This window comes from Penicillium samsonianum (assembly GCF_028829775.1).
Source record: "Penicillium samsonianum strain IBT 33392 chromosome Unknown utg000003l_segment0_segment0, whole genome shotgun sequence".
Taxonomy (NCBI): domain Eukaryota; kingdom Fungi; phylum Ascomycota; class Eurotiomycetes; order Eurotiales; family Aspergillaceae; genus Penicillium; species Penicillium samsonianum.
In genome coordinates this window covers 4635967-4650699 of record NW_026643261.1, presented here as the reverse complement: position 1 = coordinate 4650699, position 14733 = coordinate 4635967, and the positions used below count along the sequence as shown (strand labels likewise).

At 50.6% G+C, this 14733-nt stretch overlaps 7 protein-coding genes across 7 annotated transcripts; 2 read left to right on the top strand and 5 right to left on the bottom strand.

Annotated features, from left to right (window-relative positions):
• Window positions 1–180: 180 nt before the first annotated feature.
• N7471_005385 (uncharacterized protein) lies at window positions 181–1866 on the top strand (the record flags this gene model as incomplete). The annotated part of the gene is made up of 1 exon (XM_057278104.1): window positions 181–1866. The coding sequence occupies one exon, from the start codon at window positions 181–183 to the stop codon at window positions 1864–1866; it is 1686 nt and encodes a 561-aa protein (XP_057137714.1).
• Window positions 1867–2034: 168 nt separating this feature from the next.
• dbp9 (ATP-dependent DNA/RNA helicase) lies at window positions 2035–4065 on the bottom strand (the record flags this gene model as incomplete). Its single annotated transcript, XM_057278103.1, has 4 exons — window positions 2035–3121; window positions 3178–3656; window positions 3724–3800; window positions 3855–4065. 4 exons carry the CDS (start codon window positions 4063–4065, stop codon window positions 2035–2037), a joined length of 1854 nt encoding a protein of 617 aa, XP_057137713.1.
• A 937-nt stretch (window positions 4066–5002) lies between these two features.
• On the bottom strand, window positions 5003–6447 carry N7471_005383 (uncharacterized protein; the record flags this gene model as incomplete). The annotated part of the gene is given in 8 exon segments (XM_057278102.1): window positions 5003–5091; window positions 5158–5326; window positions 5393–5439; window positions 5510–5557; window positions 5628–5867; window positions 5879–6186; window positions 6245–6314; window positions 6369–6447. Coding segments are annotated over 8 exon segments (1020 nt in total), but the record flags the coding sequence as incomplete, so codon positions are not given.
• A 672-nt stretch (window positions 6448–7119) lies between these two features.
• On the top strand, window positions 7120–8676 carry N7471_005382 (uncharacterized protein; the record flags this gene model as incomplete). Its single annotated transcript, XM_057278101.1, has 2 exons — window positions 7120–7161; window positions 7222–8676. The coding sequence occupies 2 exons, from the start codon at window positions 7120–7122 to the stop codon at window positions 8674–8676; spliced, it is 1497 nt and encodes a 498-aa protein (XP_057137711.1).
• A 275-nt stretch (window positions 8677–8951) lies between these two features.
• N7471_005381 (guanylate kinase) lies at window positions 8952–9589 on the bottom strand (the record flags this gene model as incomplete). Its single annotated transcript, XM_057278100.1, has 2 exons — window positions 8952–9529; window positions 9580–9589. The coding sequence occupies 2 exons, from the start codon at window positions 9587–9589 to the stop codon at window positions 8952–8954; spliced, it is 588 nt and encodes a 195-aa protein (XP_057137710.1).
• A 469-nt stretch (window positions 9590–10058) lies between these two features.
• On the bottom strand, window positions 10059–11255 carry N7471_005380 (uncharacterized protein; the record flags this gene model as incomplete). The annotated part of the gene is made up of 1 exon (XM_057278099.1): window positions 10059–11255. The coding sequence occupies one exon, from the start codon at window positions 11253–11255 to the stop codon at window positions 10059–10061; it is 1197 nt and encodes a 398-aa protein (XP_057137709.1).
• Window positions 11256–12688: 1433 nt separating this feature from the next.
• Window positions 12689–14656, bottom strand: N7471_005379 (uncharacterized protein; the record flags this gene model as incomplete). Its single annotated transcript, XM_057278098.1, has 1 exon — window positions 12689–14656. The coding sequence occupies one exon, from the start codon at window positions 14654–14656 to the stop codon at window positions 12689–12691; it is 1968 nt and encodes a 655-aa protein (XP_057137708.1).
• Window positions 14657–14733: the final 77 nt, after the last annotated feature.

The window sequence follows — 14733 nt, the reverse complement described above, 5'->3', positions numbered from 1 at the left end:
AATTTTATTATGAGCAACAGTGAGTCACGAGCATAGACTCACTTTCATGCTTTGCCCAGGTGACTCATGCGGACACTTTCCGCCTGTTTTGTAAGCCCTAAATGTCAGCCTCCTGCGCTATACCCCGTTAAAGGCAAACTGATCAAATGTGGGGGCGATAAGTGATAAAGGCGGGAAAGCATGGAGACACTTCACTTCGTCAAACTCGCAGCTCGACCGCAGATGCCCAAAAAGCACCAGCGGTTTCACGCAAAACCGGCCAACTTAGCACATCACAGTCTTGCACCATCTAGGTCTCGTCATGATGGCGGGTCTGGGGTACAGGGCTCCGCGTCAGCGACGTCAGTCAACGACTTAATCAGTCACCTCCGCCGTACACAGATCCCTAGTGGTTCCTATGATGATTCCCCAAGCCCACAACGGGCTCAGCGCTCGTTTGTGGCTCCGCGCTCAGTTCATCCATCTCTTCGAGATGTACTTGAGCTCCCTGAAACCGCGCCGCCGCGACCTCGCCCCGGTCCCCGCCGCACGGTATTCGGGGTGCGTCCAACTCGACCAACTGTCGGGCCTCCGGCGCCTGCAAGTTGGCTGTCCCAAAATACAGATTTGGCGGGAGACTATGGATTGCATGACCAGATGCCTGGAGCCTTAGAGGAGGAAATCCACCGGCTGACCCGCCTCCCGGGGCCGCAGTTTCCGGACCAGAAGAGCCTGGTACATCTGACGCTGAAAACCATGGCTTTGAACTGGTGTTGGCATGTTGAATATGATGGCCCTTTTTTGTCTCATCTTCCAAATCATATCAAGGAACTGCTTCTGAGTTATGTTGCTGTCTACGCGAGAGGCTCACCTCTGAAAGGGTACATGAAGGGGCTGAAGCCGCTCTTTTTGACCCGGCAGGATCAGGATCAAATTGGCGAGGAGATACCGGGTTTCAACGAGGCGAGAGCTGTTGACGGGGATTTCAAAATCGTGCGATTGGACCTGGGGAATGCTCTGGGAAACTGGATAACTTTGAAGCAGCTCACACACGAGGTGATCATCTCGCCAGCTCCAGCCGTGGGTTTCTCAGATCACGAAACAGAGGATGCTGTCCCAGTTTCATGGGATGAATATGCTCACAACGGCAGAGGGGAAGCTATTTTTGATTATCTTCCAGCTCCGTCCATGCCCAAGGCCATTACACAGACTCTACGCTTCCCCGAACTCCGCGCCTTATCCCTAGCACACCCGACACCTAGTGCTGCAAGCTGGACCGGTCTTCTCAACCTGCTAGCACATTTGCCAACACTCACTCATCTCTCGCTTGCCCATTGGCCTATACCGTGCCGGAATCCACGCACTGCTACTACTCGCGTTCGCGGCCCAGTGGCCCGCTTCTTGACTCCAGACGCCCTTGACGACAACTGGGCCGAAGCTGCGAGTATACTTCGTCAACTCTCCCGTTCGACCTACTGCCTGAAATGGTTGGACCTCGAGGGCTGCGGCGAATGGCTACCAGCCTTGAAATGGGTTGGGAAAGACCCGGATGGGTTTCCACAGAGCCCTGATAATGTTGGCCCAGAGTGGAACGGATCTTGGAGAGATGTCGAATGGCTTGGGATCGGCCCTGGCTTTCTGGATTTGACGAAGTCTCAGGACTCGTCCCATGTGCCGTCCTATGAAGTCCCCGACCCGCAAACACGCTCCTCGGATTCTTCTATCTATGCAGATCACCTTCAAAATGCGCGTGATGTGCTGAGGCACATTCGGCAGATAAGGAGGGGGAGGAAATGGCTCGAAATCGAGCTCGGGTTAGGGCTGGAAGATGTTGAGCCTGAAATAATCAGATCGCTGGATGGTCAGGAATTGTCGGTTTATCTATGAGGGTGCTATGCGCGCAATGTAACACATATATGTACAATGCATGTCACTGAACAGAAAAAGAAACCATCCTACGCATGTAACCGGAAACGCAAATTGAAAACTATTTTATTCATGTCTGACTATACAATGGTATCCGGACAAAACGCCCGCAGATTTTAAACTATGCAACTATTTCTTCGAACGATTAAACGTCTTCAGGGGATCAACCTTCCCACCAGACTTTCCACGAGCACGGTTGCGATCTCTCGCCTTGCGAATGCGATTCTGCTTCGACTTCGTGAACCCAACGAACCCAACACTCTCCTTCGAGAGACCCTTGCGTCCCTTGGCAGGCATCAGGTAATCAGGCACATGCTTGAGATGAGCCTGGACACGTGCAGCGCGCAGCTCGCCGTCGTGGCGCAGCTGCCGCAATTCATCGGGGTTTTCCTCAAAATGGCGCTTGAGCTTTTCGCTCTTGATCAGTTCCTGGCGGATCTCGCGTCCTCGTGCTTCTTGCACTGCGAGTCTGGTCACGGAGCGCAGGGCATCCGTCATACGGTATCGGAAGGCGTCGACTTGCGTCATCTCGAAGTGGTAAGGCTTGACTTCGTGGCCGAGCTTGGTTTGCCGCTTGATGATCTTGGCGAGCAGGGTCTCGTCATTCTTTGTGCTGGGGATTGAGGTGGGTCGGTGCTTGCCATGCTGCTCGGTGGGGATAACGAAGGAGAGGGCCATTCCTGCTTTGCCAGCGCGGCCGGTACGTCCGATGCGGTGGGTGTAGGATTTGGAGCTGGTGGGGAGGTCGAAGTTGAGGACGCAGGCGACATTTTGGAAATCGATGCCGCGAGCAATGCTGTAGTCCTTTTCTTTGCTGGTCATCTTGCGGCGCTTCTTGGTTTCCGGCTTCTTTCCCTTTCCGCTTTCATCAACTACCTCTTCATCCTCGCTGCTTCCCATCTCTTCCTTTGCTTCCTCTTCGGTTGCCTCCTTGGCTTCGCGCGACTTCTTCGATTTGGTCACTCCCAATACTGCTTGCTCGTCGGCTGCGACAATGATATCGTAGACGCCCTTATTGAATTCTTCGACAACGTGGATCCGCGAATTGATGGGGAGTTCTGAGTTGAGGACACAGCTCTTGAGACCGAACTGTTCGAGGAAGAGCTTCACACGGTAGCATCGGTCCACATCTGCTACGAAAATGATGACCTTGCCCTTGATCAGCTGCAGTTTGAAGATAACGTATGTGAGAAGGAATTTCTCGTCTTCCGCGCAACTGTTGGGAATTGAGTTAGCAACTGCTGAAATAACGGCTGTAGCATATTGTCTTACCGGACAACAAATTGGCTGACACCAGCACCCTTCTCTTCCTTCTCCTCTAGCTTAAGAATCACAGGGTTCCGGCAGTACAAGTCCTTCAATGTATCCACCTCCGAAGTGAGAGTAGCACTCATCAAGAATGTCTGCGCTCCTCGCGGGATAGCCTTGGAGAGAGCATTGATCTCCTCATCATATCCGTATGACAAGACCAGATCCGCCTCATCGATAACCAAATGAGTGACTTTATCGAGCGACAAAGCGGAGTTGTTAACATTGCTGTAAACTCGGGTAGGCGTCGACACAACGATATCCGGGAAATCGGCCAGCATCGAGCGCTGAACTTCATCAGACACCTTCTGTGTTAAGTTGACAGACCGAATATCCTTTCCGCAGAAACTGGCAAAAGACGTAATCACTTTCTGGACCTGTTCTGCAAGCTCGCGAGTGGGGACAAGGATAAGAGCGGTTGTGGCTTTTGAGGAGGGATCGGTCTGTTTGTACACGGTTAGGATACTTTCTATACGAAGTACTCATAGAGAGGGGAAAGAGTGAACGAACAGTCTTCTGCTGGAGGATGGCTTGCAAGATTGGGAGGACATAGGCGGCGGTTTTGCCAGAGCCAGTTTTCGCACGGGCTATTTCTGTCAGTAATTGTCCTTTGATTCATCGATTCAAGAGGCTCGTCTCACCAAGAATATCCTTTCCTTCCAGAGCGAGCGGAATCGCCTTGGACTGTACAAGAGTGGGTTTGGTGAACTTTTCCTTGATCAAGGCCTGGCGCAATCGAGGATCGAGATTGAGGGCTTCGAAGTCCAGTTCTTGGTCCTCAGCCCCAGCAGCCTCGGGCGAAGGGACATCGTTTGCGTCCAACTTGCGTTTCATCGTGATTGTACTAGGCATTTGCTTGATCAAATCTGCGGAAGTTGAAACTTTTTTGGGAAGATTTATCGGGCGGTGAGAATATTGCGGGCGGTAAATTGGAAGATTTTATGTTGACATAATCTTTGGTGCCTCAGGCGGAAACTCCATGGAACAACTACAAATGATCGAAAAGAAGTTTGTGAGTCTTTCAGACTTCGCTAGTCTAAATGCCGCATAATAGTCCTGTCGATATTTGTTGTGTAATATATACTATGGATATTCATAGACAAGTCATTTTTAGCCACCTACCCGCCCAGCCGAAAATATATCCCCGTAGTTGATATACATCCAGGGCTAGATATGAAATTTTTTTATGGAGTATCACCAATGAACCAAATGTTCCTAACTAATGAGCATAAAGAGCCTCTAGAACAGACATATTCCAAGATATAATACAGATATATCAACTTCAAAAAAGGTTGGCGAACAGCAGTACAACAACGAAGGCATACAGCGCACTGCGAGGCAGGACAAGGACAGTTTCTGCCTACGGACCATCCTGTAGATCACTCATCCTTAGCAGAAGCTAGGATTAGAATTCAAGATGAGATGATATTGACCTGTATGTACCCTAGAGTGTTCGAACCCGATATATCAAAACCAGCCTATAGCTCGCGGCGAGTACCCATGAAGTCTTCACTCGTTTTGCAACCATTGCAGCAGGATTCACTTATTGTGCAATTGTGATTTTCCTTTTCCAGTTGTCATAAACCACTGGTATCTCCAGTTATGGGGATATATACATAGTTCCCCGACATTCCTTGTGGTACTCACTGCAAGCGACATCATGTTGCCCTTCTTTTTCAAGATCGGATACAAATGTCATGAAATCCGAAGAATAAGCGTTCATAAGGAAATCGCTATTCATTGAATCAAATAACCGCAGGTGGTGCACACCATACCATGTATTTCCTTGCTGTAAAGACAAAATGAGCAGAAACAATATTTACAAAACCTGAATCAGATCTGGAGGCCACACCTTGTCCACTATAGGTAGTAATGGGTCTGAAATGGTGGATTAGTATGATACAATGCAATTGACGTTGGATGCGAATGTTCACACGTACACACACCAGCAGCAGCCCCTCTGCTCTTTGACCACGACCATGCGTTGGATGCTACTGTATATGGGCTCTTGATACTTGTCCCTGGTGAACGGGCTTGATGATGGAGGAGAAGCTTTCTCGCTGAGTATAGTTCCATGCCAACCTGTATTCTCATGCCAGAGCATCGAAAAGACCTATATGATTGCAATCAATTATTAGTAGGGCCTTAAAGATGAGACGCATTTGACAGGTAAACAAACCCTGCCAATTCGGAAAAATCTCTGAGGATCGCTCTGCCTTTTGTAGCCTGGTCCGTGTGAATTATCGTTAGTTTATTGTTTCGGGTATGCATGAAGCGTGCCTAGGCCGTTGCTTACGAGGATCCAGCGTCTCACGTTCGCCGTTACTGCCGGGGATCACGTATGCTGGTTCCAATGAATTTTGCTACATCTCAAAATCAGCCAATCAATCAAGGAGGAAGCAAGAAATCATTACTCACCACCTCCATGTCATACTTTCGTTGGACATCTCCCAGAATGAGGTCATTGCGGTGACTGTGACTGCTGGCCCCATAGGGTAGCACCATATGCGAGGCTGGATGATCCCCGGGACTAAATCCCTGCAGATCATCGACGTGGACTCGCGCAATGGATGCATCACTTCTTGACGAGGTGGTGGCTTCGCCACGGTCGGATATGCTTGCACGCCCTGTTCTGCGACCGGTTGTTTCTCTGGCTACCTCGTACAGCATTCCGGGCTCCATTCAGGCGGACTGCTCGCCTTGTCATTTGTTACTGTTCCTTCACCTAGGTACATGCCATCATGCACACGATGATTGGGGGGCTGCTGGTATCCGGTGGGTGGAGAGTGGTGATTGAAATCCATTCGATCATTGGTATATGTGTGGCCGTAATCGAGCGGGTCCTGCCGCTGTACATGATCTAGGCGACTTGCATGACAGCTTGGTCCTGGAACGAATGGGGCCTGATGCCCATATGCATCTTTGTGCTTGGGAAATGCGGACCCGGAGGTGCTTCGTTGGCGCGCCGCGACGCTTTTATTAAACGCATTACTTCCCTGGACTTCCCACACGAAAAGAATGAAGAACTAACCTTGAACCTTGACCTGCTGTCGCAGGAGTTAACGCGCCACCTGGGTAGTCCCATTCGTAAAGAAACTCTCCTTCCGTTTTGGTCGGTTACTGCAATCATTCTTCATGTAGCCCGTGATGCTCACCTGAATGGTTGTAGATGGATCGAACCCATCGGTTGCTCTCAGGATGAAGTACCCAGTCCGAGGCCGTGGTTTTTACATATCTGAACAAGAAATTAGGAATTGAGGAAGATCAGGCAGACAAAATATAAGACTTGGGGTTTCTATATTTTTCATCTGGAACTCCTCAACTACCCATACCATGCGGCTCGGACAGTTCACATCAACAGTCTCTCAATAGACATACATATAGGAGTATATGCATGGCGCGTATGGCACGGATCAAGTTGGTCTGTTGGCAAGCGCTCACTCGCGGAAAAGAGAATTTGGCAACCTGCACATGATCGCGGACCCTAAGTGGGATCCCAATGAGATCCCAGATGAATGAGGGGAATAACTTATTTGGTGGCTGATATACCTCGAATGCTTTGGCTCACGATTTACCATTGCCCTCGGGGAAACCAACCGAACAGTGAAGCGCGGGCGCTAATGCAATCCAGGAAGATTACGGAATAACGGTCATTGGAGATTTCCATTTGGGCACCAAAGCGTAACTGCGCCTTTAACAACCTCACCCCACTAGAACCCTTAGTTATCGTGTGACTTGACTCCGAGGACAAAGCTTCTCTATTTCCTGCTCTTTAAAAATTGCACGTTTTATCAATAGCATTGTTTCCCCCAGGGCTGTTCAACCTTGCTTACCAACATTCGAATGTGTCGATCTATAATCTCCTTAGCGAAATATGACCGGGTGGTACTTTGAAACGCTTTAACAATGGCATCTTGGCCAGGGGTCATACGGGATCGTTTATCCCAGGTGAGTTAACCTATATCAATATGCATTATACTCGAGGCTCATCACGGTCTCACTATGTAGCCGCCATCCACGGCAGACTGCTGTACCAGCACTAGAAGTGAAGTCTGCCTTCCCAACCTTTCATTTGCACCAACTTCATGGCGGGAGGAGCTGCAAGGGGGCGCTCGAGCATCGAGCTCCGCAGCAGCGGAAACTCTGCACCGATTATCGCCACTTCCTTCATGTGGTTCTGCTCCAAGAACAACATCAACAGCGCCAATATTCGGCTTTGCCGGACTAGACTTGGTAGACAAGGAGGATGAAGCCACGAAAAGCGAGTCCTGGTCACCACGAAATCTCCAACAATGGAATGAATATGATGCTTTGACCGAGTCATCCGTGCCGTCCTTCCAGTTCCAATACTCCCCGGAAATAGATGAGCCAACCAACTGGTATGACATGCCTGCGCCGCCTCCCGGATCAACCCGTGACACCAGTGCCAATGTGGCGAAGCTTATAGGAGAAGTACTAAGCGCACATGAAGATGTGTCAGCCAAGCGCTATCGGATCCGGGAAGTGCGGCATATGCTTCGACAGAAACGTAATGAAGAAGATGATGTACGGGTCGCGTTACGGAGCAAGTTGAATCTCATAACTGCCGAAAACGTTCATGAGGATCTTGCTGCTATCAATCACATAATAAACGACCTCCAGGCTGCGACAGCGTCTTATTTCATCTTTGAAAATGAGTATCATAGACAAGAAGAGGAATTGGCTCAGCTGGAGTACGATTACAACATACGCTTAGAAAGACTGCAAACCATCTTTAAGTATCAAGGTGGCTCGTTGGCACACCTCCAACAGATTGACTCGGACACCGAATCTTCCTCGGCGGACTACACATCTGACTATGGAGACGAAATATTGCCCCAAGCGGCTGATTACCTTTCCATGGTTGGCGAGGCACGCATACTCACGGAACGGCTGTCAGAGTTAGAGACAGAATACCTGGTCCTAGTCGACCAACGCGAGCTCCGCGAACGAGTCGGTATCCCACTCGACAGTGCGGCCCTCAACTTCCTCCTTCGATACCAAGATGAAAGGACCAAGATTGAGACCGAGCTAGAGCTAGCGCGCCATAATATTGAGTCGCACCCGGAACATGCCACTCGCTCCGCGCAGATCGCAGAAGAGGAAGATAACGAAGACGAGATGATACAGCATTTCATGCCCGAGAAACCGGAGGATCAGACGTACAATGATCCGCTGCACTCGTCGGAATTTGAAGATTCATCGCCTTTCTTTGCGTCCGCGCACATACAGCCTGTCAACAAAGGCACTTTCGTGAATCGATGGCTTCTTCATCGGTTGCGACACTCAAGAGTTGAGATTATGCGGTTTAAGTCTGCGCCTGAACTGATAGACCTGGATAGCAAGGGATGGGGGTCAGATAATATTAGCAAGATGGCGATGATGCTTTGGTTTCAAGATGGTGCGGCGAGCATGGAGCATATTAGGAGTCAATCAGCTGGGTAGTGCATATACCCTACCTAGCAGCGTTAGGCGTTTGTAGATAGTGTCAATGATTTTCTCTCTCTTCTTTTGTAGTAATCGAATTATAGATTAAGACTCGATCTACTTATTGACCACACGTTGATGTTGATCTCACATACACACACGGTCATAGTATCTCAACCCTAACCTTGACTACCACACTCGGCAATGCTCGCCCCCATACAAAGCCTCGACTACACCAGCGCTTTTGACTAACAGTAACTTCTAAAGTCGTGAGTATGTGAACATTGCCAACATCAATCCAACCCGAAAACAAACCTCTCTAGGTCCACATAAGCCCTTTCTAGATCATCATTAACAATAACTCGATCAAAAAACCCAGCAGTCTCAGCAAAGTCAAGCTCCCTTCTCGCCCGATCCAATCTAGCCAGAATCTTTTCCTCACTCTCCGTCCCTCGACCCCTAAGCCGCTGCTCAAGCACATCAAGATCCCGCGGTTTAATAAAAACATATCGAGCCTCAAACTCAGGGTCTATTTTCACCTGCTTCACGCCAGTCATCTCGATATCAAGAATAGGGATGAGTTGTTTGTCGAATATCGCTGCGAGTGCTGCTTTACTCGTGCCGTAGAAGTCACCGGTGTACATTGCATCTTCTAGCAGACCTCCGTTGGATTTGAGAGTGTTGTATGTCTCGACGGAAACAAAGTGGTAGGATATACCGTCTTTTTCGCCCGAACGTGGTTGCCGGGTTGTGTGGGAGACAGTTAGTTCGAATGTGTTCGGGTGTGCGTCAATGAGCTTTTGGATAAGGGTTCCCTTTCCTGCGCCCGAGGGACCGGAGATGACAAGAGGTCGTCGATCCTGAGGTGTTGCTGCGGGGGGTTAGAATGGATGGTGTGGAGTTAGAAGGGCGATGACGTACAGGAAGCCATGTCGTCAACAACAACGGGGTTCTTGTCTTGACGACGGGTACCGAGAATTTGGGATAGGTAGTAGTGGACTATATGCAAGGAACAATGCCCAGGTATATCTCAAGCCCAGGTTGTGGTTTGAGGGAAGTACTGGTATAGACCTAAATGTACGTCGGACAAACTTAACTACCGCTCACCGTCTCATGGCACCGGCTCATGGAAGCGACATTTTCACCGAGGTAGCCTACATTAATTCACGTCTGAAAATCTGCAGGTAGTCCGATAACATCGTATGTTGTATCGAGATGTTATCCATTCGTATCGTGATTCTGTTCATTATGTACATGACCCAAACAAATTCCCATATCCATATCCATAAATCAATCGGCATTTGCCGTAAAAAAGACGCTGATTCCATAACCCAAAGAATTGTTGAACGTTCAAAATCAAATCCCATACATCAAAATCGAGCCCAAGCTGCAGTCGCAATTCAAGAGTACTGTGTCTCGCCCTCACTATCACTCAGACTATCACGACGACGGCTCCGTCCATCACGGCGGTATCCCTTGGTCAAGCCCGGAATCGGATGCTTGTAGCTCTTGGTACCGGAATCCTCGGTGTCAACGTTGGAGTATTGGTACTCGGAACGGGAACCCGCAGATGAGAAATCCAAGGGCTCAGTGAAGTGACCCTGGGGTGCGGAGCGGCGCTCACGTTGCTTGCGAGGGCTGCTAGTGCGGGGGCTGCTAGTACGAGATGAAGGCGCGGGTGGTGGACCAGACGGGGCAACCTCGCTGCGACGGTCACGACGGCGGTTGTGGCGGCGGGTGGATGGGTCACGGATACGAGGCTCTTCGGTTGTTTGGCTGATGACATCCTCGCTGCCTTGGGTGAACGAGAAGCCAGAGGGATCGCGGCGTGGACGGCGGGGCTGCTCGTAGGCGAAATCATGAGATTGGCTCATCTCGCTCTGTTGGTAGGAGGTAGGCGGGGCGGAGGTGTCGTAGTCGCTGCCGTTGTAGGTTCCATCGGCTTCACGGTTCATGCCGCCAATGCGAGCGGGCTTCTCTTCTCGGTATGCGCGTACGTCGGCATCATCTGCGCCTTCCCACTGCTCGTGCTTGTTGCGTCGGAGGAGCTTCTCTTTGGCAGTTTCTCTGAACTTCTTGCGCCGTGACTTCTCCTCTGTAACAGTTGTCGCCGTGTCGGTATACGATCCTTCTGTAAACGAGTATCCGTCGTCGGTGTAGCCCTTTCCGACAACACTTCCGCCACCGAGCTTGGTACTCGCTGTGGCGTTACTGAGAGTCTTTCCGTCGGGTCCCTTTCGTCGTAGAACAGTTGACTTGTAGTCATCCCAGTCGCCCTTGCGCCAGACGAATCCGCCGTTCTTGGCCCAGAAGAAGAACCAGATTCCTCCTATGACAAACAGCAGTCCAATAATGGCAAACAAGGCCATCAAGCCTTGCATCTTGATGCTGTGTGGGTCGACCGTGCCTTGGCCATATCTTGGCTTGCCGGAATCTTCTGTCGAGGAGTCGGTACGTGGGAGGAGGTTGTGGGTATTAGGGTCGACGGAAGATAATGTATCGGCAATGTTCTCATTGCTGGCATCCCGAACATAGAGTCCGGCAACGATCGCTCCTGGAGTGTCGGGGGAGTTCCCGATGGGCCAAAATGGAGGCATGATGGAATATTAGAGTGGTCAAGAGCACCCGGCTCAAGACTGGACTCACTATGAGATCATTAGCATGTGGAGCATTGTTAAAATTGAGAGATGAAGTATATGAACATACATTGAAGGAAGTGATCAACACCAGATGTGAATAGAGATAGATCTCTGACACGCTGGAATGTGGGTATAGAATGTGGGTGTGGAATGTGGACAGAAATGAAGCACAGTGTCTAGATGGGTATTAGTAGGAGGTTGAAGATAAGAAGATGGGAAAAATATCAACCAAGATATGATTCAACTAGATTTCCGTCGCAAAATTGAGGAGGTTGGAGGGGAGGCTGGGGATCTGTGTTTACATGGTTGTCACGGGTAACCCGCTTACATCATCCCCCACACTGCCCAGACATCCACGGGTCCGTGGACGGGTAGAGTTGGGCCACCCGTGGGTCGATCTATTAAAAAGAGTCGATCACAATTGACTTCTATCTAGATCTGAAACATGGCGTTTAAAAAAGGGGGTTTAATTATGGATCAATTATATCAAGTCGACAAATGCCACCCGCTGGAAGCCTCCGAGAGAGGCATACACGGTCGAAAGCTGTGATCGCGCCCAGACAGCTTGCGGGGTATCAAAACCAACTAAACAGCAAAAGCAGGAAAAAGAATCAAGGCCGATGGACAATAAAAGAGACAAGGAGATCAGCGAGACTGCGAAAATCAACCGAATCGATAAAAAGCCCAAAAAGAAAACTACGAGGCCCCCAGCAGGACCAAATACCAACAAGACACATAAAATCATAGATATGGCCAAAAGAAAAAGATGACCTGTTGAGACATGACAAGTAAACAGATATGGGTATAATCTCTCTCCGCCACTCGGAGTCGCGAACAAGGTAACCGGGAGAAAGACACAGGCCCAACAAGAAAGGCTATACACGGAACGCTGACAAAAAGAAGACATCAGAAAGTAAAGCACATCAGACTTGTCATTGCAGGTCATCAGAATCGTACAATCATATCGCCATAACAAACACATCATCATGGGGTTTGTGCCCGACCATTTTGCCCAAGCACACATAAAAAAAAAATCGAGACAGCAGTTGCAAATGAAATCACACACAAAAAGTCCTCCCAGGTTAGCGAGACTGTTGGGCAACAGGCAACTCTAGACTTCATGACAAAGTCCAGCCTGTTCCCAAGTCGCCCAACATAGTCTCGCTTTTGGTAATCACCATTGTTTTTTGTTGCACAAGCACCCGATCCCGAAGAAAAAAAGAAAAGAAAAACGCAACATATGCAAAGCAATCGAAACTTTTAACAAACGAACAAGACCAGCCACAAACGGCTATGCAGACACAAGATGGAATCACAACAAAAATATACCTAACCATGAAAAACGAAAACACGAAAAAAGGACAACACATCTAACAGGGTGGGTAACAAGATCAATGGTAGCGAGTAGTCCCGTAGGCCGACTGGCTGTCTCGACGACTTGATCGTTCCGACCGCCTATCATCCCGGGGACGCCTCACCACATCTTCAAGTTCCCGACGGCTGGAGCCGCCCGTATAATCAGAGCTGGTACCGTTCACATGCTGCTTGGATGGCCGCGGGCCGCCGATGTTCAACCGAACAGCCCCGGTGTCCCCAGCACGAATGTTAATAGATTTGCCTGCAACTGCTTCAGATGTAAATCCAATTTGGAATCCGTTCAATGTGAGGGTCATGTTCTTGTCTTCTTCCTTCCGTGAGGCTGTGGCACTGCCGCGGCTGCTGTTCGACCGACTATTCTGGCTGCCGCTCTCGCTCCCGTTGCGGTGAGACGCTTTGGTAGGGAGCAAGGCCTCTGTGGAGAGAGGCAGTGCAGCCGTTGAGGTTCGGCCGGATCGGGCTGCCTGGTAGTTCTCAGCTTCACGCTCGCGGTCTTCAAGGTCGCCGGCGCTGGATGGTTCCTCGTAGTAGTACTCGGTTGGCTTCCGTCGCCGAGAGCTCGCCACGGCCACCTGAGCAGTCCGTCGATCATCCTGGTAGGACGTTGATCGTCGGTTATCTCGTAGGCTATGGGTTCTCTCTGGCAATGGGGCGTCCCTTGACATTCGACGATGGGACCGATCCTGAATCACCGGCAAGGCAGCTGCAAGTTCCGGCATGTCCATGCGGTCCATATCTCGGTCCATGCCTCTGTCCCTGTCCATGCCTCGTTCTCTGTCCATGCCTCTGGATGGGCGACGAGAGGGAACAATACCGGCAGAGGTATGCATCTTCCGTGGTGGCTCTGGCCGCTCTGGTCGCTTTGCCTGGTGAATCTGTGGCCTGGGCTTGGGCTTGGCTCCTGGTGGTGGCATCCGATAGTAGTCTTCATCCTGCTCCTGGTGTCTTGTAGGAGGACGTTCACGGACTTCTCGCGAGGAATAGTGTTCCATAGGTGGCTCATCATCAAACCATGGCGCATACCCCCCAGAGTCCACGGGTGGGGGATTAGGCGCAGTATAGATAGATGAAGACCGACGGCGTGATGGCTCCCGGGACCGGGACCGCTCTCGTGGATACTCCGATGGGGGGTAGTCCGAGGCTGATGGGGCGTAGTAGGAGGATTGTCCGTACGGAGATGACGAGTATTGGTGCATGTACGCTGAGCTGGCTGGTGGAGGGCCATGACTATCGTATCCGTGCTGGGGGTACATCGGAGATGCCATTCCTGAACCCATTCCATGTGGCATACCATGGAAACTCATGGGTCGTCCGTCTGGGTGGTAGGTGTGATACGAATTGGAGCGGCTGGGTCGACCAGGGTGACTGACGTGAATGTTCTCTATAGCGCCGGCTGGATATCGAGCATTGTGCGGGGACGATGAGTATTCCGGGACGGGTGGGCGTGGCTGGGTGTAGTAGGAATATTCGGTCTGTCGATGGTCAACCGGGGTTGACTGATGGTACTGAGTAGGGTAATCGTAGTAACTGTCGTGATATTGGCGGGCATGGGAAGATTCTCGTCGACGAGCCTTGGACAACGACCGGGGCACGTGAGCATGATGGGCAGCGCCCGGATAGGCACCAACCATCTTCTCTTCGCGCGAGGGTCGTGATCGTTCTTTGTCCTTGCGTTCTCTGGTTGAACTTTTCCTTGCGAGGTCGTTACGCTTGGGGGTGTCCAGCTTAAGAGGGATCGGGGGGCTTTTTCCGCCCGACGGCCCAGATTGGGTGCTATTAACCGTAGCGGCGGTGCGACTAGAATAACCTGAGTCACTGGCGCCGTCGATCAGCGGCTCCTGGAATCTTTCCAACCTGGAGGATATTTTGGCAGCTGTATTGGCAGCAGCAATATTGGCAGAAAGCCTAGTGTCGGGTAGGATGGCGTGGTGTTCTTCGTCGTAATCTTCGACGCAGGCAGGCCGGGGGCCCTTACTGGCCATTATGTGGGCTGCAAGGCGATCGGGTGTCTGAAAAAAAAATTAAAAAAACTGGGTTGGTCCCGTTTCTGACAAGGGCG